The 23,100-nt window shown below is 47.7% G+C and overlaps 1 protein-coding gene across 1 annotated transcript in view; it reads right to left on the bottom strand.

Annotated features, from left to right (window-relative positions):
- The window catches only part of TMEM63B (transmembrane protein 63B), a gene marked incomplete in the record, with an annotated part of 652,794 nt that overhangs the window by 492,184 nt on the left and 137,510 nt on the right, over positions 1–23,100 (bottom strand). The window contains 1 exon segment of the mRNA XM_053712736.1: positions 4,877–5,087. Within this exon segment, the coding sequence (XP_053568711.1) occupies positions 4,877–5,065 (189 nt within the window).

Below are 23,100 nucleotides of genomic sequence, written 5' to 3'. Positions count from 1 at the left end.
TGTACAGAGAGAGGGGGGGAGTGTACAGAGAGAAGGGGGCCCAGAGTGTACGGAGAAGGGGGCCCAGAGTGTACGGAGAAGGGGGCCCAGAGTGTACGGAGAAGGGGGCCCAGAGTGTACGGAGAGAAGGGGGCCCAGAGTGTACGGAGAGGGGGCCAGAGTGTACGGAGAAGGGGGCCCAGAGTGTACGGAGAAGGGGGCCCAGAGTGTACGGAGAAGGGGGCCCAGAGTGTACGGAGAAGGGGGCCCAGAGTGTACGGAGAAGGGGCCCAGAGTGTACGGAGAAGGGGGCCCAGAGTGTACGGAGAAGGGGGCCCAGAGTGTACGGAGAAGGGGCCCAGAGTGTACGGAGAAGGGGGCCCAGAGTGTACGGAGAAGGGGGCCCAGAGTGTACGGAGAAGGGGGCCCAGAGTGTACGGAGAAGGGGGCCCAGAGTGTACGGAGAAGGGGGCCCAGAGTGTACGGAGAAGGGGGCACAGAGTGTACGGAGAAGGGGCCCAGAGTGTACGGAGAAGGGGGGCCCAGAGTGTACGGAGAAGGGGGCCCAGAGTGTACGGAGAAGGGGGCCCAGAGTGTACGGAGAAGGGGGCCCAGAGTGTACGGAGAAGGGGGCCCAGAGTGTACGGAGAAGGGGGGCCCAGAGTGTACGGAGAAGGGGGCCCCAGAGTGTACGGAGAAGGGGGCCCCAGAGTGTACGGAGAAGGGGGCCCCAGAGTGTACGGAGAAGGGGGCCCAGAGTGTACGGAGAAGGGGGGCCCAGAAGTGTCCGGCTAGAAGGTGGGCGCCCAGAGTGTACGGAGAAGGGGGCCCAGTCAGTGTAACGGAGAAGGGGGCCAGAGACGAGAGAAGGGGGCTCCCAGAGGTGTACGGAGAAGGGGGCCCAGAGTGTACGGAGAAGGGGGACCAGAGTGTACGGAGAAGGGGGCCCGAGTGTACAAGGAGAAGGTGCGCGACCCCAGAGTGAAGGTGCTCGGAAGAAGGGGGCCCAGAGTGACGGCGAAGGGGGCCCAGAGTGTACTGGAGAATGGGGCCCAGAGTGTACGGAGAAGGGGGCCCAGAGGTGTACGGAGAAGGGGGAGCCCCAGAGTGTACGGAGAAGGGGAGGGCCCAGAGTGTCGAGAACGGGGGCTCCAGAGTGTACGCGAGAAGGGGCGCCCAGAGCTGTGTGTACGGAGAAGGGGTCCATGAGTGTACGAGAGAAGGGGCCCAGAGTGTAACGGAGAAGGGGGCCCAGAGTGTACGGAGCAAGGTGGGGCCCAGAGTGTACGGAGAAGGGGGCCCAGAGAGTACGGAGAAGGGGCCCTCAGAGGTGTACGGAGAAGGGGGCCCACGAAGTAGTACTGGAGAAGGGGGGCCCCAGAGTGTACGGAGAAGGGGGGCCAGAGTGTACGGAGAAGGGGGCCCAGAGTGTACGGAGAAGGGGGGCCCAGAGTTCTGCTACATTTATAAGCAAATAGAATCTTACAGCTGGCTAGATACTAAGATAATAAAATGGGGCTGACCCATATGGATTGTGCAATTGTATCTATAAAGTATTGTCTTAGAATCTTTACAAACGTCTTTTGTTTCAATTTTAGTGTTGGTTCAATCTGCTTTATAATTGAGTAATACGTAATGTAGTCCCTGGTCATTACCGCTATTATGGCCCTCAACAAAGTCTGGGCACCCCCTGATCTAGCAAAAAGCAAGTGTAGGAGGAATCAGGATCTGCTTTAAAGGGACAGGAAACCAAACTTTTGATTTCATTATTTGAACGTTTCTTATGTCAGTAACACATCAATATACATGTTTTAACTAATTTTCTGCATTCTAATAGTAAATTAAAGGGACATGAAACCCAATTTTTTTCTTTCACGATTTAGAAAGAACATGAAATTTTTAACAACTTTCTAATTTACTTTTTATCTAATTTGCTTCATTCTCTTGATATCCTTTTGCTGAAAAGCATATCTAGATAGGCTTAGTAGCTGCTGATTGGCTCACCCATGTGCATCACTATTTCTTCTACAAAGGATATCTAAAGAATGATGCAAAATAGATAATAGAAGTAAATTGGAATGTTCTTTAAAATTGCAGTCTCTACCTGAATCATGAAATAATTTTTTGGGGTTTAGTGTCCTTTTAAGGCTGAATATTTAATTATTTTCAAGCCCTTATTGATATTCACTACTCTCCTGTCACAGAGGGCTACCTAGGTGCCAGGCTCGTCGGAAGTGTGCGCAAGCGCAGTTTGCTAACCCAGCTGATCTCATTAAAGCGGCAGTTGTGACCTGCGCTGTTGAAGCCCCCACTGTGTGCTATGCTCATGCTACTCCTAACAGCCAAGCTGCGCATGCGATCCTAAACAGCCAAGCTGCGCATGCGATTCCTAACAGCCAAGCTGCGCATGCGAATTCCTAACAGCAAGATGCGCATGCGATTCCTAACAGCCAAGCTGCGCATGCGATTCCTAACAGCCAAGCTGCGCATGCGATTCCTAACAGCCAAACTGGGCATGCTATTCCTAACAACCAAACTGGGCATGACACTCCTAACAACCAAACTGCGCATGAGACTCCTAACAACCAAACTGGGCATGCTATTCCTAACAACCAAACGGCGCATGAGACTCCTAACAAACCAAAACGGCGCATGAGACTCCTAACAACCAAACTGCGCATGAGACTCCTAACAACCCAAACTGCGGCATGAGACTCTAAACAACCAAACTGCGCATGAGACTACTAACAACCAAACTGCGCATGAGACTCCTAATAACCAAACTGCGCATGAGACTCCTAACAACCAAACTGCGCATGAGACTCTAACAACCAAACTGGCATGAGACTCCTAACAACCAAACTGCGCAATGAGACTCCTAACAACCAAACTGCGCATGAGACTCCTAACAACCCAAAACCTGCGCATGAGACTCCTAACAAACCATACTGCGCAAGAGACTCCTAACAACCAAAACTGCGCATGAGACTCCTAACAACCAAACTGCGCATGAGACTCCTAACAACCAAACTGCGCATGGAGACTCCTAACAACACAAAACTGCGCATGAGACTCCTAACAACCAAACTGCGCATGAGACTCCTAACAACCAAACTGCGCATGAGACTCCTAACAACCAAACTGCGCATGAGACTCCTAACAACCCAAACTGCGCATGAGACTCCTAACAACCAAACTGCGCATGAGACTCCTAACACCAAACTGCGCATGAGACTCCTAACAACCAAACTGCGCATGAGACTCCTAAAACCAAACTGCGCATGAGACTCCTAACAACCAAACTGCGCATGTGACTCCTAACAACCAAACTGCGCATGAGACTCCCTAACAACCAAACTGCGCATGAGACTCCTAACAAACCAAACTGCGCATGAGACTCCTAACAACCAAACTGCGCATGAGACTCCTAACAACCAAACTGCGCATGAGACTCCTAACAACCAAACTGCGCATGAGACACCTAACAACCAAAACTGCGCATGAGACTCCTAACAACCAAACTGCGCATGAGACTCCTAACAACCAAACTGCGCATGAGACTCCTAACAACCAAACTGCGCATGAGACTCCTAACAACCAAACTGCGCATGAGACTCCTAACAACCAAACTGCGCATGAGACTCCTAACAACCAAACTGCGCATGACACTCCTAACAACCAAACTGCGCATGAGACTCCTAACAACCAAACTGCGCATGAGACTCCTAACAACCAAACTGCGCATGAGACTCCTAACAACCAAACTGCGCATGAGACTCCTAACAACCAAACTGCGCATGCTATTGGAACAGCCTGCATAATCATTATTATGTAAAGGGATAATTATTAGCTATTGGCTAATGAAGAATTATGGAGGAGGCTGGCTTGAGCTATGCCCTCAGCAAGATTATGAAGAATTTGAAGTAACCACATACAATAAATAAATAACATTAAGGGACAGACAAGTCCAAATTTTTTTTTCATGATTTAAATAGGGCATGCAATTTTAAACAACTTCCCAATTTACTTTAACACCAATTTTGCTTTGTTCCACTTAGTATTCTTAGTTGAAAGCTAAACCCTAGGACAGGTTCATATGCTAATTTCTTAGACCTGAAGACTGCCTTTAATCTGAATACATTTTGACCACTAGAGGGCATTAGTTCACATGTTTCATATAGATAACATTGAGCTCATGCACGTAAAGTGACCTAGGAGTGAGCACTTATTGGCTAAACTGCATGTCTGTCAAAAGAACTGAAATAAGGGGGCAGTGGGGCAGTCAGCAGAAGCTTAGATACAAGATAATTACAGAGGTAAAAAGTACATTATTATAACTGTGTTGGTTATGCAAAACTGGGGAATAGGTAATAAAGGGATTATCTTTCTTTTTAAACAACAAAACTTCTGGTGTTGACTGTCCCTTTAACGTACAATCATATGGATGATGTCTGTAGGATTTCTAGATTACATTTAAACAGTGCAACAGTTTACCGGTCCTTTAAATAAATAAGTTTACCTGAGGTTATAGAATTACATTTGTTATTTTCATTTAAAGGGACATGAAAACCATCATTTTTCTTTTGTGATAGACCTAAAGCAAACGCTTTTTAACAACTTTCCAATTTACTTCTGTTACCAAAAATTTGCTTCATTTCTGTAGGTATCCGTTGTTGAAGGAGCAGCATTGCACTACTAGGAGTCAGCTGAGCCAATGACAAGAGGCATATATGTGCAGCCATGAATCAGCAGATAGCTCCCAATAACCAGTAATGCATTGCAGCTCCAGAGCCTACCTAGGTCTGCTCTGAGTTCTGAACTTTACTGCCTATTTAAAGGAAGAGTGACAGGTACCTAGCTAAAGAGAACGTGCATGGACAGTAAGAACGCCACTTACCAGGAAGCACATAAAGTCAAGCGCCAGGACAGTCGGCACTCCTCCGAAGGGCAGCCCCTGCAGCACAGTGCTGCGGATCCGTGCGCTGTAGCAGTATTCCTTAGTGGCATTGCTGCACGAGGAGCCCGTACAAGAGGCAGCGGTGGTTGTGCCTAGAGAGGCCAAGGTGCCCAGGACGTAGGCGGTCATGCTTACTTCATCGTTCTCCAAACTATAAGAAAGAAGGGAAAGCGTGAGGAAATCATTATATTTAGCTGGCAAACTGCAGTGATGAGGGGACAGTAGCATATTACAAAGGGGCACTGAGAAAGATAGGCTCCCTGCCCTTACACTGTCAGAGGGGCTGGCAATGAGAGAGAGGTGCCTACTGGTAATGACAGGGTTAAGTGCTGACACTGCTGTTCCAGGTACATCTGTCCCCAGATTCAGCTCCCACTGCCGGCTGGCAATGAGAGAGAGGTGCCGCGGCTACTGGTAATGACAGGGTTAAGTGCTGACACTGCTGTTCCAGGTACATCTGTCCCCAGATTCAGCTCCCACTGCCGGCTGGCAATGAGAGAGAGGTGCCCGCGGCTACTGGTAATGACAGGGTTAAGTGCTGACACTGCTGTTCCAGGTACATCTGTCCCCAGATTCAGCTCCCACTGCCGGCTGGCAATGAGAGAGAGGTGCCGCGGCTACTGGTAATGACAGGGTTAAGTGCTGACACTGCTGTTCCAGGTACATCTGTCCCCAGATTCAGCTCCCACTGCCGGCTGGCAATGAGAGGTGCCCGCGGCTACTGGTAATGACAGGGTTAAGTGCTGACACTGCTGTTCCAGGTACATCTGTCCCCAGATTCAGCTCCCACTGCCGGCTGGCAATGAGAGAGAGGTGCCGCGGCTACTGGTAATGACAGGGTTAAGTGCTGACACTGCTGTTCCAGGTACATCTGTCCCCAGATTCAGCTTTCCCACTGCCGGCTGGCAATGAGAGGTGCCCGCGGCTACTGGTAATGACAGGGTTAAGTGGCTGACACTGCTGTTCCAGGTACATCTGTCCCCAGATTCAGCTCCCACTGCCGGCTGGCAATGAGAGGTGCCCGCGGCTACTGGTAATGACAGGGTTAAGTGCTGACACTGCTGTTCCAGGTACATATGTCCCCAGATTCAGCTCCCACTGCCGGCTGGGAATGCAGGGTCTCTGCTTAATATTCCGGGTAGCAGGTGCTGATATCACAGTGAGTGCTCTGTGTCCCCACAGCAAGTGAATAGGCCTCTATTGTAAAGATGCAGCTGACTGGTTTCACTCATTCCGAACCTCGTGATCAGCACAGCACTGGGTTACAATCTGAAGCAGTGAGCCCCTAAACATGAAGGCTACCGTACAAAACCTCGCGAACACACTTTAGTTATGTCCAACAATCACAGAAGAGAGAAATGATATATTGGTGTGATCGTATCTGAACTTTTTATATTCAATAGGGGACTCAGCGCTACTGGGGTTAACATGCATTTCACTAGGGGACTCGGAGCTACTGGGGTTAACATGCATTTCACTAGGGGACTCGGCGCTACTGGGGTTAACATGCATTTCAATAGTGGACCCAGCGCTACTGGGGGTTAACATGCATTTCAATAGGGGACCCAGAGGTACAGGGGTTAACATGCATTTCAATAGGGGACCCAGCGGTACAGGGGTTAACATGAATTTCACTAGGGGACTCCGCGCTACTGGGGTTAACATGCATTTCAATAGGGGACCCAGCGGTACAGGGGTTAACATGCATTTCAATAGGGGACTCAGCGCTACTGAGGTTAACATGCATTTCAATAGGGACTGAGCACTTCTGGGATTTACATGTATTTCTACAGAGGACCCAGCGCTACTGGCAATTACATGCATTTCAATAGTGATGCAGCAGTTAATATGCATTTAAACAGTGATCCAGAACTCTTTGGGTTAATGTAAATTTCACTAGGGACCCTGCGTTAATGGGGTTAACAGCTCACCGCTGGCCTTGTAAAGGAAAGGAGATTATGCACGTTACTGGCCTGAACCAACACGTGGGGACTGATCATTAGACAGACAACAGGGGAACCCTGAACAGGATATGACCAATGAAACGGCACCATCACAACACGATTAGCGGATATGTAGACTACTGGGTAGGTTGTGTATTGCAAATGGTTTGTGCAGATACACTGTATACAGGGCTACTGTTTACTGGTGCTCACATATGTTATTGTAACAAGACAAAAGAAACTATAGAAATGCCACAGACCATGCACTGCCCCCAGGGCCTTGTCTAAATTACAAATGGCATCACCAATGAGATCATAAAAGGAATTCCCTACAATCAAGACAATTACTGACCTCACACACACACACCATTGATCCCATGTCTCAGACAATTACTGACCTCACACACACACACCATTGATCCCATGTCTCAGACAATTACTGACCACACACACACCATTGATCCCATGTCTCAGACCATTACTTACCTCACACACACACCATTGATCCCATGTCTCAGACAAATACTGACCTCACACACACACACACACACCATTGATCCCATGTCACAGACCATTACTGACCTCACACACACCATTGATCCCATGTCTCAGACAATTACTGACCTCACACACACACGCACACCATTGATCCCATGTCTCAGACAAATACTGACCTCACACACACGCACACCATTGATCCCATGTCTCAGACCATTACTGACCTCACACACACCATTGATCCCATGTCTCAGACCATTACTGACCTCACACACACACAATTGATCCCATGTCTCAGACAAATACTGACCTCACACACACACACACACACAATTGATCCCATGTCTCAGACAAATACTGACCTCACACACACCATTGATCCCATGTCTCAGACCATTACTGACCAAACACACACACACACCATTGATCCCATGTCTCAGACAAATACTGACCTCACACACACCATTGATCCCATGTCTCAGACCATTACTGACCTCACACACACACACCATTGATCCCATGTCTCAGACAAATACTGACCTCACACACACCATTGATCCCATGTCTCAGACCATTACTGACCTCACACACACCATTGATCCCATGTCTCCGACCATTACTGACCTCACACACACCATTGATCCCATGTCTCAGACCATTACTGACCTCACACACACACACCATTGATCCCATGTCTCAGACCATTACTGACCTCACACACACACACACACACCATTGATCCCATGTCTCAGACAAATACTGACCTCACACACACCATTGATCCCATGCCTCAGACCATTACTGACCTCACACACACACACACACACCATTGATCCCATGTCTCAGACAAATACTGACCTCACACACACACACACCATTGATCCCATGTCTCAGACAAATACTGACCTCACACACACACACACACCATTGATCCCATGTCTCAGACAAATACTGACCTCACACACACACACACACCATTGATCCCATGTCTCAGACAAATACTGACCTCACACACACACCATTGATCCCATGTCTCAGACAAATACTGACCTCACACACACACCATTGATCCCATGTCTCAGACAAATACTGACCTCACACACACACACCATTGATCCCATGTCTCAGACCATTACTGACCTCACACACACACCATTGATCCCATGTCTCAGACAAATACTGACCTCACACACACCATTGATCCCATGTCTCAGACCATTACTGACCTCACACACACACCATTGATCCCATGTCTCAGACAAATACTGACCTCACACACACCATTTATCCCATGTCTCAGACCATTACTGACCTCACACACACACCATTGATCCCATGTCTCAGACAAATACTGACCTCACACACACACACACACCATTGATCCCATGTCTCAGACAAATACTGACCTCACACACACACCATTGATCTCATGTCTCAGACCATTACTGACCTCACACACCATTGATCCCATGTCTCAGACCATTACTGACCTCACACACACACACACCATTGATCCCATGTCTCAGACAAATACTGACCTCACACACACACACACCATTGATCCCATGTCTCAGACAAATACTGACCTCACACACACACCATTGATCCCATGTCTCAGACCATTACTGACCTCACACACACACCATTGATCCCATGTCTCAGACAAATACTGACCTCACACACACACCATTGATCCCATGTCTCAGACAATATACTGACCTCACACACACACCATTGATCCCATGTCTCAGACCATTACTGACCTCACACACACACACCATTGATCCCATGTCTCAGACAAATACTGACCTCACACACACACACACCATTGATCCCATGTCTCAGACAAATACTGACCTCACACACACACCATTGATCCCATGTCTCAGACAATTACTGACTGTTACAGAAGCATTAGTTATTTTGTTGTGAAGAGCTTATTTCACAGCAGCAATGCCTGAACCAGCCAAGCCAGCGCCTAAGAAGGGCTCCAAGAAAACCGTAACAAGTATCATTTCATAAAGAGTTAACTTTTTTCAACTTTTAGAAACTATTGTCTAAATACAAGTTTGCTGGCCTCAGCTCTAAGTTTAGAGATAAACAATCCCATTGTCTAATCACCTCCGGAGCCAGACTGCTAATTGATAAGATGAACTTGTAAACTTGTTATCTTAAGTACTGTAATCCTATTGTGGCCTGTCAAAGGACATTGCTCTCTATCTAAATGTGTGATGGGGGATTTTGTGCTTCCCCCCCCCCCTGGGAGTGCCCTGTGTGCATGTAACCTTAATAAAAAGCAGGCTGGGCATCCCAGTCCTGAGTTCTTGTTTGACCCTCAATCGCAGCGTTGACTCGTTTTTGTGGGCAGAAGGGTATCCTAGCTGTACTGCAGCTAAGGGAGATTATTCTATATTTGCGAGACTCATATAGAATACTATGGAAAGCAGCTTCTTCCCTCTTTAGCAATAGGGATCCAGGCTACTAAGCGGTACATCTCTCAGCGAGACTAAGGGTAACCGTAACATTTGGCGGCAGCGGCGGGATTTTCCTTGATTTCCTAGGAGAGGTACAGAACGGATGGAGAGCGCTTACGAAAAATTGAAGCGTACAACCCTAAAGGATTTACTTGAAAGCAGAGGGGGGTACGCCAGCAACCGGCCGAGGAGAGAGCTGATCGCAGAATTGACCGAACTGGATCATAGCTTCACAATGGCGGAAACACCGACCACGATTAGTGACGAAAAAACCAGGATTGTTCGGGAAAGGCTCTCATTATACGGGCCGAACCCCTCCATGGAATTGGTACAGCAGTTGATGGCGGAGGCGGATGAGGATATACGAGAGACTCGAGCCCACGAACTCAACCTAGCGAACGCACACCGCAATGCTGAAGCCCCGCAGGTAATCATCCCTGTCGAAAATGCTGAGAGGCCCAAGATACCCTATGCGGCATTTCGACCCTTCCTAGAGAGCGAGACAGGGATTGATGAATATTTGGCGGACTTCAAAAGGCAATGTGCCCTGCACCAGATTCCCAACAGAGAGTGGCCCACGATATTGTCTGGGAAACTATCCGGGCGAGCCCTGGAAGCCTTTCGTACTCTGGGTGCTGAGGAAGTGACACAGTATGAGCTAGTTAAGGAGACACTGTTGCGACGGTACGCTGTAACTCCGGACACGTATCGCCGACAGTTTCGGGGCATGAAAAAGAAGCCTAACGATACCCATATGGAATGGGCGCACCGAATGTGGAGAGCGGCAAATCACTGGCTGAGCGGTAGTAAAGCGGTGACTGGTGAGGAAATTTTACAATTGTTTCTCTTAGAACATTTTTATAATGGCATGGAACAGCAAGGGAAGGAATTGCTGCTAGACAGTTGGCCTTCTACCTTAGAAGAAGCAGCCAAATTGGCCGATGAACATTATGACTCCCGTCTTCACGAACCCATGAACTACCGAGCTCCAGCACGGGTCGAACCCAGAGAGGTTTACCGTGCACCCCCTCGTGCTGAATTCCGAGCCCCGGTGCCCACAGGGCCCGTCCGACACTCAGGACCACCCAATAACAGCTCTGAGCGTCCCAGACCGACTTGCCACCGATGCAAGCAACCAGGGCATTTCATGGCTAGCTGCCCCCTTAATACGCACCAGACACCCAGGAATTACAATTACCCCTCTGGGTCCTATCGTCCGGCCCGGGCCCTCTGTGTTAACCAAGAGGCCCCTATGGAGGGATATGTGGGGCCGCTTCACGAGGCGGACCCTGTATATGCTGCCTCAGATAACCGCCAACACCATCGGCAGAAGGTATGGCTCGAGGGGCGATCTACCGAGGGATTGAGAGACACAGGAGCTACTATCACGCTGGTACAGAGTCATTTGGTGCCAGAGCACAAGCGATCCGGACAGACTGTGGCCGTTAGAGTGGCGGGGGGGGGGGATGTGTACAAAATTCCAACAGCTCAAGTGCATCTTGATTGGGGAGCGGGAAAGGGGGCTGTGAACGTGGGCATAATGCATAATTTACCTGCCGAAGTACTACTGGGCAACGATTTGGGCCCCATGACTTCTGCCTATGCTACAGTATGCAACAACGCGGCGGACCCAGTGACTACACGGGCCCAAGCCCGGACGGAGCGAGAGCTCTCACCAGTGCGGGAGACACAGGTAAGACCTACCCCGACCTTGCCTGACATGTTAGGCCCCATACCCTGGGACACCCCAGATGCTTTCGAGACAGAGTCTAAGACTGACCCGACCTTACAAAAGTACCGGGAACGAGCAGAGACCGGAGGGGGCGGGGCAGATAACGAAACATTCTTATGGGAAAAAGGGAAACTATACCGCTGGACAGAGAAAAGGGGACAGCGTAGGCGACAGCTGGTAGTGCCCCACAAATACCGTCAAGAAATCCTCAAGATAGGCCACGACATCCCCTTAGCAGGCTACCTAGCCGCAACCCGTACCCTACACCGCATTACTCACACGTACTTTTGGCCAGGGGTGCACGCTGACGTTAGAACTTACTGTAACACCTGCGATGTGTGTCAACGAGTAGGAAGGCGAGGCGATCACCCTAAAGCCCATCTAGTAAATATGCCCATTGTAGAGGAACCCTTCAGCCGGGTTGCTATTGACCTAGTGGGACCACTGGCTACCCCTAGTCCCTCCGGTAAGCGCTACATTCTTACCATAGTGGACTACGCTACCAGGTACCCAGAGGCTGTCGCCCTATCCAACATACAAGCGGATACGGTAGCGAATGCACTAGTACAGGTGTTCTCCCGGGTAGGATTTCCAAAAGAAATCCTATCCGACCGAGGCACCCAATTTACGGCTGAATTGACCCAACAACTCTGGCAGGTTTGCAAAATTAAGTCCCTCCTGAGCTCCCCATACCACCCCCAGACGAACGGGCTGTGTGAGAGGTTCAATGGGACCCTCAAGCAAATGCTCAAGACGTTCACTCAGGAATACCGAGACTGGGAACGCTTCCTGCCGCACCTCCTTTTTGCTTATCGGGAGGTGCCCCAGGAAACGACAGGGTTCTCTCCCTTCAAGTTGCTCTACGGAAGAAAGGTACGGGGACCCCTAAACCTGATCCGGGAGCACTGGGAGGGAGAGATGGAGGCTGACGGTGTCCCCATTGTGCCATACGTGCTGGAACTCAGGGAGCGAATGGAGCAATTAGCCAAATCCGTGCGGGCTAATCTCCAGTTGGCCCAGAGAAGACAGAAAGTATGGTACGATCGGGGGGCCCGAAAGAGAATCTTCACCATAGGACAAAAGGTGTTAGTACTTAAGCCGGTGAAGACAGACAAATTGCAGGCGTCCTGGCAGGGTCCCTACCAGATCGTAGAGAAAAGGGGAGACACCACTTATGTGATAGCTAGCTGCCATGACAACAATCTTAGAAAGACATTCCATGTAAACATGCTCAAGGAATATTTTGAGCGACCAGAGAACGTGACGGCCGTATGTTGTTCCCCTCAGGAAGACCCCGACAGTCTACCCATTCCAGATCTATTAGTAAAGAGTCTCCCCACAGGTATAGTGGCTCAGGTTCAGATAGGAGACCGACTTAGCCCCACTGAAAGGGAGCAGCTCAGCCAACTCCTCCAGTCCAAACACCTCACCTTCTCCCCGAAGCCAGGGTACACTACTTTAACCACCCACCAGGTAGATACTCCGGGACAAGCTCCCTTGCGCCAGGCTCCGTACCGAATCCCCGAAGCAGTTAGGACAGGAATGAAGAAGGAGATCGATGAGATGCTCCAGCTCAGGGTAATTGAGCCCTCCGATAGTCCCTGGGCCTCCCCAGTTGTCTTGGTGCCCAAGAAAGATGGGACCACCCGGTTCTGCGTAGACTATCGGAGGCTCAATGAAAAAACCGTGACGGACGCTTACCCTATGCCCAGGGTAGACGAGCTACTCGATCGTATAGCCAGGGGAAATTACCTGACCACTATTGACCTCTGCAAAGGTTACTGGCAGATTCCCCTGGCCCCGGAGGCTATCCCCAAGTCGGCATTTGTCACCCCATTCGGCTTATATCAGTTTAGGGTAATGCCGTTTGGGATGAAGAATGCCCCAGCTACATTCCAGCGCTTGGTGGATAGGCTCCTGGATGGCTTCCAGAGTTTTGCTTGCGCCTACCTGGACGACATAGCGATCCACAGTGAGTCCTGGGAGGACCACTTAGCTCATGTAGGAATGGTTCTGGATCAGATCCGGGCTGCTGGCCTGACTCTGAAGCCAGAAAAATGTCACTTTGGGATGGCCGAGGTACAGTACCTGGGTCACCGGGTGGGGTGTGGAAAGCAGCGACCAGAGCCGGCCAAGATAGAAGCTGTCGCCAATTGGCCCACCCCCATCACTAAGACTCAGGTCCTAGCCTTCCTGGGCACGGCAGGGTACTATAGACGGTTCGTACCAGACTACAGCACACTTGCCAAACCCCTGACTGACTTGACCAAGAAGAACTTACCTCGACAGGTCCTGTGGTCTCCCCACTGTGAAACGGCTTTCCAGGCTCTCAAAAATGCTCTAATTAACGCTCCTGTCTTGGCGGCCCCAGCCCTTAACAAACGTTTTATTGTCCATACAGATGCTTCCATGTTCGGGCTGGGAGCCGTCCTCAGCCAAGTAGGCAAAGATGGAGGGGAGCATCCAGTTGCCTACATCAGCCGGAAGCTCCTGCCCCGCGAAGTCAGCTATGCAGCGGTCGAAAAGGAGTGTTTGGCTTTGGTGTGGGCATTAAAGAAATTGACTCCCTATTTATATGGGCAGGAGTTCACTCTGGTCACCGACCATAACCCGTTGGTGTGGCTGAACCGGGTCTCTGGAGATAACGGCAGGCTATTACGTTGGAGCTTATCGTTGCAACCCTTCAATTTCACCATTACTTACAGACCTGGGAAACAGAATGGCAACGCCGACGGGTTGTCCAGACAAACCGACCTCAGCCCCGCATAACCAGCGGTCTGGACAGCCTTAGTCTGCCCCGAAAAGGGGTCAGACCGTGTCTGCCAGAGTGTTCCACAGAAAGGGAGCACTGTTACAGAAGCATTAGTTATTTTGTTGTGAAGAGCTTATTTCCCAGCAGCAATGCCTGAACCAGCCAAGCCAGCGCCTAAGAAGGGCTCCAAGAAAACCGTAACAAGTATCATTTCATAAAGAGTTAACTTTTTTCAGCTTTTAGAAACTATTGTCTAAATACAAGTTTGCTGGCCTCAGCTCTAAGTTTAAAGATAAACAATCCCATTGTCTAATCACCTCCGGAGCCAGACTGCTAATTGATAAGACGAACTTGTAAACTTGTTATCTTAAGTACTGTAATCCTATTGTGGCCTGTCAAAGGACATTGCTCTCTATCTAAATGTGTGATGGGGGATTTTGTGCTTTCCCCCCCCCCCGGGAGTGCCCTGTGTGCATATAACCTTAATAAAAAGCAGGCTGGGCATCCCAGTCCTGAGTTCTTGTTTGACCCTCAATCGCAGCGTTGACTCGTTTTTGTGGGCAGAAGGGTATCCTAGCTGTACTGCAGCTAAGGGAGATTATTCTATATTTGCGAGACTCATATAGAATACTATGGAAAGCAGCTTCTCCCCTCTTTAGCAATAGGGATCCAGGCTACTAAGCGGTCCATCTCTCAGCGAGACTAAGGGTAACCGTAACACTGACCTCACACACACACACACACCATTGATCCCATGTCTCAGACCATTACTGACCTCACACACACACCATTGATCCCATGTCTCAGACAAATACTGACCTCACACACACACACACCATTGATCCCATGTCTCAGACAAATACTGACCTCACACACACACACCATTGATCCCATGTCTCAGACAAATACTGACCTCACACACACCATTGATCCCATGTCTCAGACCAATATTGACCTCACACACACACACCATTGATCCCATGTCTCAGACCAATACTGACCTCACACACACACACACCATTGATCCCATGTCTCAGACAAATACTGACCTCACACACACACACCATTGATCCCATGTCTCAGACAAATACTGACCTCACACACACACACCATTGATCCCATGTCTCAGACAAATACTGACCTCACACACACACACACCATTGATCCCATGTCTCAGACCATTACTGACCTCACACACACCATTGATCCCATGTCTCAGACAAATACTGACCTCACACACACACCATTGATCCCATGTCTCAGACAAATACTGACCTCACACACACACACCATTGATCCCATGTCTCAGACAAATACTGACCTCACACACACACCATTGATCCCATGTCTCAGACAAATACTGACCTCACACACACACACCATTGATCCCATGTCTCAGACCATTACTGACCTCACACACACACCATTGATCCCATGTCTCAGACAAATACTGACCTCACACACACACACACCATTGATCCCATGTCTCAGACAAATACTGACCTCACACAAACACACCATTGATCCCATGTCTCAGACAAATACTGACCACACACACACACACACACACACACACACACACACCATTGATCCCATGTCTCAGACCATTACTGACCTCACACACACACACCATTGATCCCATGTCTCAGACAAATACTGACCTCACACACACACACCATTGATCCCATGTCTCAGACAAATACTGACCACACACACACACACACACCATTGATCCCATGTCTCAGACAAATACTGACCTCACACACACACACACCATTGATCCCATGTCTCAGACTATTACTGACCTCACACACACACCATTGATCCCATGTCTCAGACAAATACTGACCTCACACACACACAATTGATCCCATGTCTCAGACAAATACTGACCTCACACAAACACACCATTGATCCCATGTCTCAGACAAATACTGACCTCACACACACACACACACACCATTGATCCCATGTCTGACCATTACTGACCTCACACACACACCATTGATCCCATGTCTGACCATTACTGACCTCACACACACACCATTGATCCCATGTCTCAGACAAATACTGACCTCACACACACACACCATTGATCCCATGTCTCAGACAAATACTGACCTCAAACACACACACCATTGATCCCATGTCTCAGACCATTACTGACCTCACACACACACACCATTGATCCCATGTCTCAGACCATTACTGACCTCACACACACACACACACCATTGATCCCATGTCTCAGACAAATACTGACCTCACACACACACACACCATTGATCCCATGTCTCAGACAAATACTGACCTCACACACACACCATTGATCCCATGTCTCAGACTATTACTGACCTCACACACACACCATTGATCCCATGTCTCAGACAAATACTGACCTCACACACACACAATTGATTCCATGTCTCAGACAAATACTGACCTCACACAAACACACCATTGATCCCATGTCTCAGACAAATACTGACCTCACACACACACACACACACCATTGATCCCATGTCTGACCATTACTGACCTGACACACACACCATTGATCCCATGTCTCAGACAAATACTGACCTCACATACACACACACCATTGATCCCATGTCTCAGACAATTACTGACCTCACACACACACACCATTGATCCCATGTCTCAGACAAATACTGACCTCAAACACACACACCATTGATCCCATGTCTCAGACCATTACTGACCTCACACACACACACCATTGATCCCATGTCTCAGACCATTACTGACCTCACACACACACACACACCATTGATCCCATGTCTCAGACAAATACTGACCTCACACACACACACACCATTGATCCCATGTCTCAGACAAATACTGACCTCACACACACACACACCATTGATCCCATGTCTCAGACCATTACTGACCTCACACACACACCATTGATCCCATGTCTCAGACAAATACTGACCTCACACACACCATTGATCCCATGTCTCAGACCATTACTTACCTCACACACACACCATTGATCCCATGTCTCAGACAAATACTGACCTCACACACACACCATTGATCCCATGTCTCAGACAAATACTGACCTCACACACACACACACCATTGATCCCATGTCTCAGACCATTACTGACCTCACACACACACACACACACACCATTGATCCCATGTCTCAGACAAATACTGACCACACACACACACACACACCATTGATCCCATGTCTCAGACCATTACTGACCTCACACACACACCATTGATCCCATGTCTCAGACAAATACTGACCTCACACACACACACCATTGATCCCATGTCTCAGACAATTACTGACCTCACACACACACACTATTGATCCCATGTCTCAGACAAATACTGACCTCACACACACACACACCATTGATCCCATGTCTCAGACAAATACTGACCTCACACACACACCATTGATCCCATGTCTCAGACAAATACTGACCTCACACACACACACCATTGATCCCATGTCTCAGACCATTACTGACCTCACACACACACCATTGATCCCATGTCTCAGACAAATACTGACCTCACACACACACACACCATTGATCCCATGTCTCAGACAAATACTGACCTCTCACACACACCCACACCATTGATCCCATGTCTCAGACCATTACTAACCTCACACACACACCATTGATCCCATGTCTCAGACAAATACTGACCTCACACACACACACACCATTGATCCCATGTCTCAGACCATTACTGACCTCACACACACACCATTGATCCCATGTCTCAGACAAATACTGACCTCACACACACACCATTGATCCCATGTCTCAGACCATTACTGACCTCACACACACACCATTGATCCCATGTCTCAGACCATTACTGACCTCACACACACCATTGATCCCTTGTCTCAGACAAATACTGACCTCACACACACACACACCATTGATCCCATGTCTCAGACAAATACTGACCTCACACACACACACACCATTGATCCCATGTCTCAGACCATTACTGACCTCACACACACACCATTGATCCCATGTCTCAGACCATTACTGACCTCACACACACACCATTGATCCCATGTCTCAGACAAATACTGACCTCACACACACACCATTGATCCCATGTCTCAGACAAATACTGACCTCACACACACACACACCATTGATCCCATGTCTCAGACAAATACTGACCTCACACACACACACACACACACACCATTGATCCCATGTCTCAGACAAATACTGACCTCACACACACACACACACCATTGATCCCATGTCTCAGACCATTACTGACCTCACACACACACCATTGATCCCATGTCTCAGACAAATACTGACCTCACACACACACACACCATTGATCCCATGTCTCAGACAAATACTGACCTCACACACACACACACCATTGATCCCATGTCTCAGACCATTACTGACCTCACACACACCATTGATCCAATGTATCAGACAAATACTGACCTCACACACACACACACACCATTGATCCCATGTCTCAGACCATTACTGACCTCTCACACACACACCATTGATCCCATGTCTCAGACCATTACTGACCTCACACACACACCATTGATCCAATGTCTCAGACAAATACTGACCTCACACACACACACACCATTGATCCCATGTCTCAGACCATTACTGACCTCTCACACACACACCATTGATCCCATGTCTCAGACAATAATAAATATTAATGGCAAAAATGCAAAATGAAATATAATCCGGGAAAACAATCATTCAACAAAATCACATCACATTTTGTCATACAGTACTCTAGATATAGAAAATGTACATTTATATACTTCACATTAAAGGGACACTGAACCCATTTTTTGTTCTTTCATGATTCAGATAGAGCAGCAATTATAAACAACTTTCTAATTTACACCCATTATAAATGTTTCTTCTTTCTCTTGCTATTTTTATTTAAAAAGCAGAAAAGTGATGCATATTTGCCGGGCCCATTTTTTATTGAGAACCTGGGTTATGCTTGCTTATTGGTGGGTAAATTTAAGCCTCCAATAAGCAAGCACTATCCATGGCGCTGAACCTAAAATGGGCTGGCTGCTAAGATTTACATTCCTGCTTTTAAAATAAAGATAGCAAGAGAATGAAGAAAAATTGATAATAGGAGTAAATTAGAAAGTTACTTAAAATGTCATGCTCTATCTGAATCATGAAAGAAAAAAAATGGGTTCAGTGTCCCTTTAATAGGAATACAATTCAATATCAATGATTTTTACATTGATATAAAAAAAACTGAACACAACCACTGTTATTCTTTTCAAGGTGGGCTTCTGAAGTAGTCAGGTAGGGGCAGCATTATACTTTACAATATTGTAACACTTTCTATTAATTATAAATACTACACAAGCTACCCAAAGCACATATTCATTTATAAAGATTGGATATTATTAGCTCACTTTAGAAGGGTGGTGTGTCTAGGGTTTCCTGCACACGTATGCGTTACACAAGCTGCAGGGTGTGCAGGGAGGAACATGAATAGTGCTGACCAGGGGTGCAAATCATATTGCCCTCTGCATACCCTGCAGCATGTGCAACTCATGGGTGTCCAGGAAAATATTAATCACGAAAGAAAAAATGTGGGTTCAGTGCCCCTTTAACAGTTCTGCTGGGGTGCTCTTTGCCTCAGCCTGATGGCCCGGAGAGAATATCCCACTAGTAATTGGAAAGTGTCAGTAAAGGACCAAGGACGAATATAGAGGCATTGTGTTATACCCTTTTTTTTTTTTAACTCTGTGGCCCTCTCTGCATCGGCCAGCGAAGGTGCCGATGGTTGGTGGGTAGGAACCATAGCAGGGAGGCGGGTGGGTGGCCCATCGCTGGAGAGGAGTTCCGGGAGTGTACAGTAGAGGGTGTGTGCGTGCGCGCCAGTTAATGTATGCAATTGTGATGGAGGGAGAGGGAGAGGGAAAGAGGGAGGGGAAATAAGTGTTGTGGAAAGGGATCAGGGATCTGAGGGGGGCAGGGTATTGAGGGGGGGCAGATACACTACAGAAAAATTGGGGTTTTATTTATTTATTTTTATTAAAAAAAACATAATTTATGCTTACCTGATAAATGTATTTCTCTTGTGATGTATCGAGTCCACGGATTCATCCATACTTGTGGATATTCTCCTTCCTAACAGGAAGTGGCAAAGAGAGCACCCAAAGCAGAGCTGTCTATATAGCTCCTCCCTTAGCTCAGCCCCCCCCCCCAGTCATTCGACCGAAGGCTAGGAAGAAAAAGGAGAAACTATAGGGTGCAGAGGTGACTGAAGTTTTTTAAATAAAAATATACTGCCTGTCTTAAATAAACAGGGCGGGCCGTGGACTCGATACATCACAAGAGAAATAAATTTATCAGGTAAGCATAAATTATGTTTTCTCTTGTAAGATGTATCGAGTCCACAGATTCATCCATACTTGTGGGACACCAATACCAAAGCTTTAGGACACGGATGAAGGGAGGGACAAGATAGGTACCTTAAACGGAAGGCACCACTGCTTGTAGAACCTTTCTCCCAAAAATAGCCTCCGAAGAAGCAAAAGTATCAAATTTGTAAAATTTGGAAAAAGTATGAAGCGAAGACCAAGTCGCCGCCTTACAAATCTGTTCAACAGAAGCCTCATTTTTAAAAGCCCATGTGGAAGCCACTGCTCTAGTAGAATGAGCAGTAATTCTTTCAGGAGGCTGCTGGCCAGCAGTCTCATAAGCCAAACGGATGATGCTTTTCAGCCAAAAGGAAAGAGGTAGCCGTAGCCTTTTGACCTCTCCGTTTACCAGAATAAACAACAAACAATGAAGATGTTTGACGGAAATCTTTAGTTGCTTGTAAGTAGAACTTTAAAGCACGAACCACATCAAGATTGTGCAACAGATGTTTCTTCTTTGATGGATTAGGACACAGTGAAGGAACAACAATCTCCTGATTGATATTCCTATTAGAAACAACCTTAGGAAGAAACCCAGGTTAGGTACGCAAAACCACCTTATCTGCATGGAAAACAAGGTAAGGTGAATCACACTGCAAAGCAGATAACTCAAACTCTTCGAGCTGAAGAGATAGCTACTAAAAACAAAACTTTCCAAGATAGAAGCTTAATATCTATGGAATGCATAGGTTCAAACGGAACCCCTTGAAGAACTTTAAGAACTAAGTTTAGGCTCCATGGCGGAGCAACAGGTTTAAATACAGGCTTAATTCTGACCAAAGCCTGACTAAATGCTTGAATGTCTGGGACATCTGCCAGACATTTGTGTAGTAGAATAGACAAAGCAGATATTTGTCCTTTTAAGGAACTAGCTGATAATCCCTTCTCCAATCCTTCTTGGAGAAAGGACAATATTCTAGGAATCCTAATCTTACTCCATGAGTAACCCTTGGATTCACACCAATAAAAATATTTGCGCCAAATCTTATGATAGATCTTCTTGGTGACAGGCTTTCTAGCTTGAATCAGGGTATCAATGACCGACTCAGAGAAACCACGCTTTGATAGAATCAGGCGTTCAATCTCCAAGCAGTCAGACGCAGAGAAATTAAATTTGGATGTGTGAATGTACCTTGGATTAGAAGGTCCTGCCTCATTGGCAGAGTCCACGGTGGAACTGGTGACAAGTCCACTAGGTCTGCATACCAAGTCCTGCGTGGCGACGCAGGCGCTATCAGAATCACAGAAGCTCTCTCCTGCTTGATTCTGGCAACCAGACGTGGGAGGAGAGGAAACGGTGGAAATACATAGGCCAGATTGAAGAACCAGGGCACTGCTAGAGCATCTATCAGTACCGCCTGGGGATCCCGGGACCTGGACCCGTAACGAGGAAGTTTGGCATTCTGACGGGACGCCATCAGATTTTGTGTGCCCCAAAGCTAAGTCAGCTGGGCAAATACCTCCGGATGGAGCTCCCACTCCCCCGGATGAAAAGTCTGACGACTTAGGAAATCCGCCTCCCAGTTCTCTACCCCTGGTATATGGATTGCTGAGAGATGGCAAGAGTGATCCTCTGCCCATCAGATTATTTTGGTTACCTCCATCATCGCTAGAGAACTCCGTGTTCCTCCTTGATGATTGATATAAGCTACAGTCGTGATGTTGTCCTACTGAAATCTGATGAATTTGGCCTCAGCTAGCTGAGGCCACGCCTGAAGCTTATTGAATATCGCTCTCAGTTCTAGAATGTTTATCGGGAGTAGATTAAAAAAACAAACTTTTGCTTGAGAAAATAAAAACTAACATTTTTGTCACCACACTCAGTTTACCCTTCCTAGCAGTTAAGCAAGCAAAGAGAATGACGGGGGCGGAGCTAAGGGAGGAGCTATATAGACAGCTCTGCTGTGGGTGCTCTCTGCCACTTCCTGTTAGGAAGGAGAATATCCCACAAGTATGGATGAATCCGTGGACTCGATACATCTTACAAGAGAAAGCACATTTTGTAACAAACTGGGTACTGGCAGACAGCTGCCAGTACCCACGATGGCAGCAAATATGTAGAGGGGGGGAGGGTTAGAGAGCTGTTTGCAGGGGATCCTGCACTGCAGAAAATATATATATATTAAAAAAACAAAAAAAAAAACATTTTAGTAATGGCAGACTTTCTGCCAGTACTTAGGATGGCAGTGACAATTGTGGGGTGGGGAAGGGAAGGGAGCTGTTTGAGAGGGGTCAGGGGTTGGGATGTGTCAGGTAGGAGGCTGATCTCTACACTAAAGCTAAAATTAATCCAACA

This window comes from Bombina bombina, chromosome 4, assembly GCF_027579735.1.
Source record: "Bombina bombina isolate aBomBom1 chromosome 4, aBomBom1.pri, whole genome shotgun sequence".
Classification (NCBI taxonomy): Eukaryota; Metazoa; Chordata; class Amphibia; order Anura; family Bombinatoridae; genus Bombina; species Bombina bombina.
This window is presented reverse-complemented; position numbering and strand designations above follow the sequence as displayed.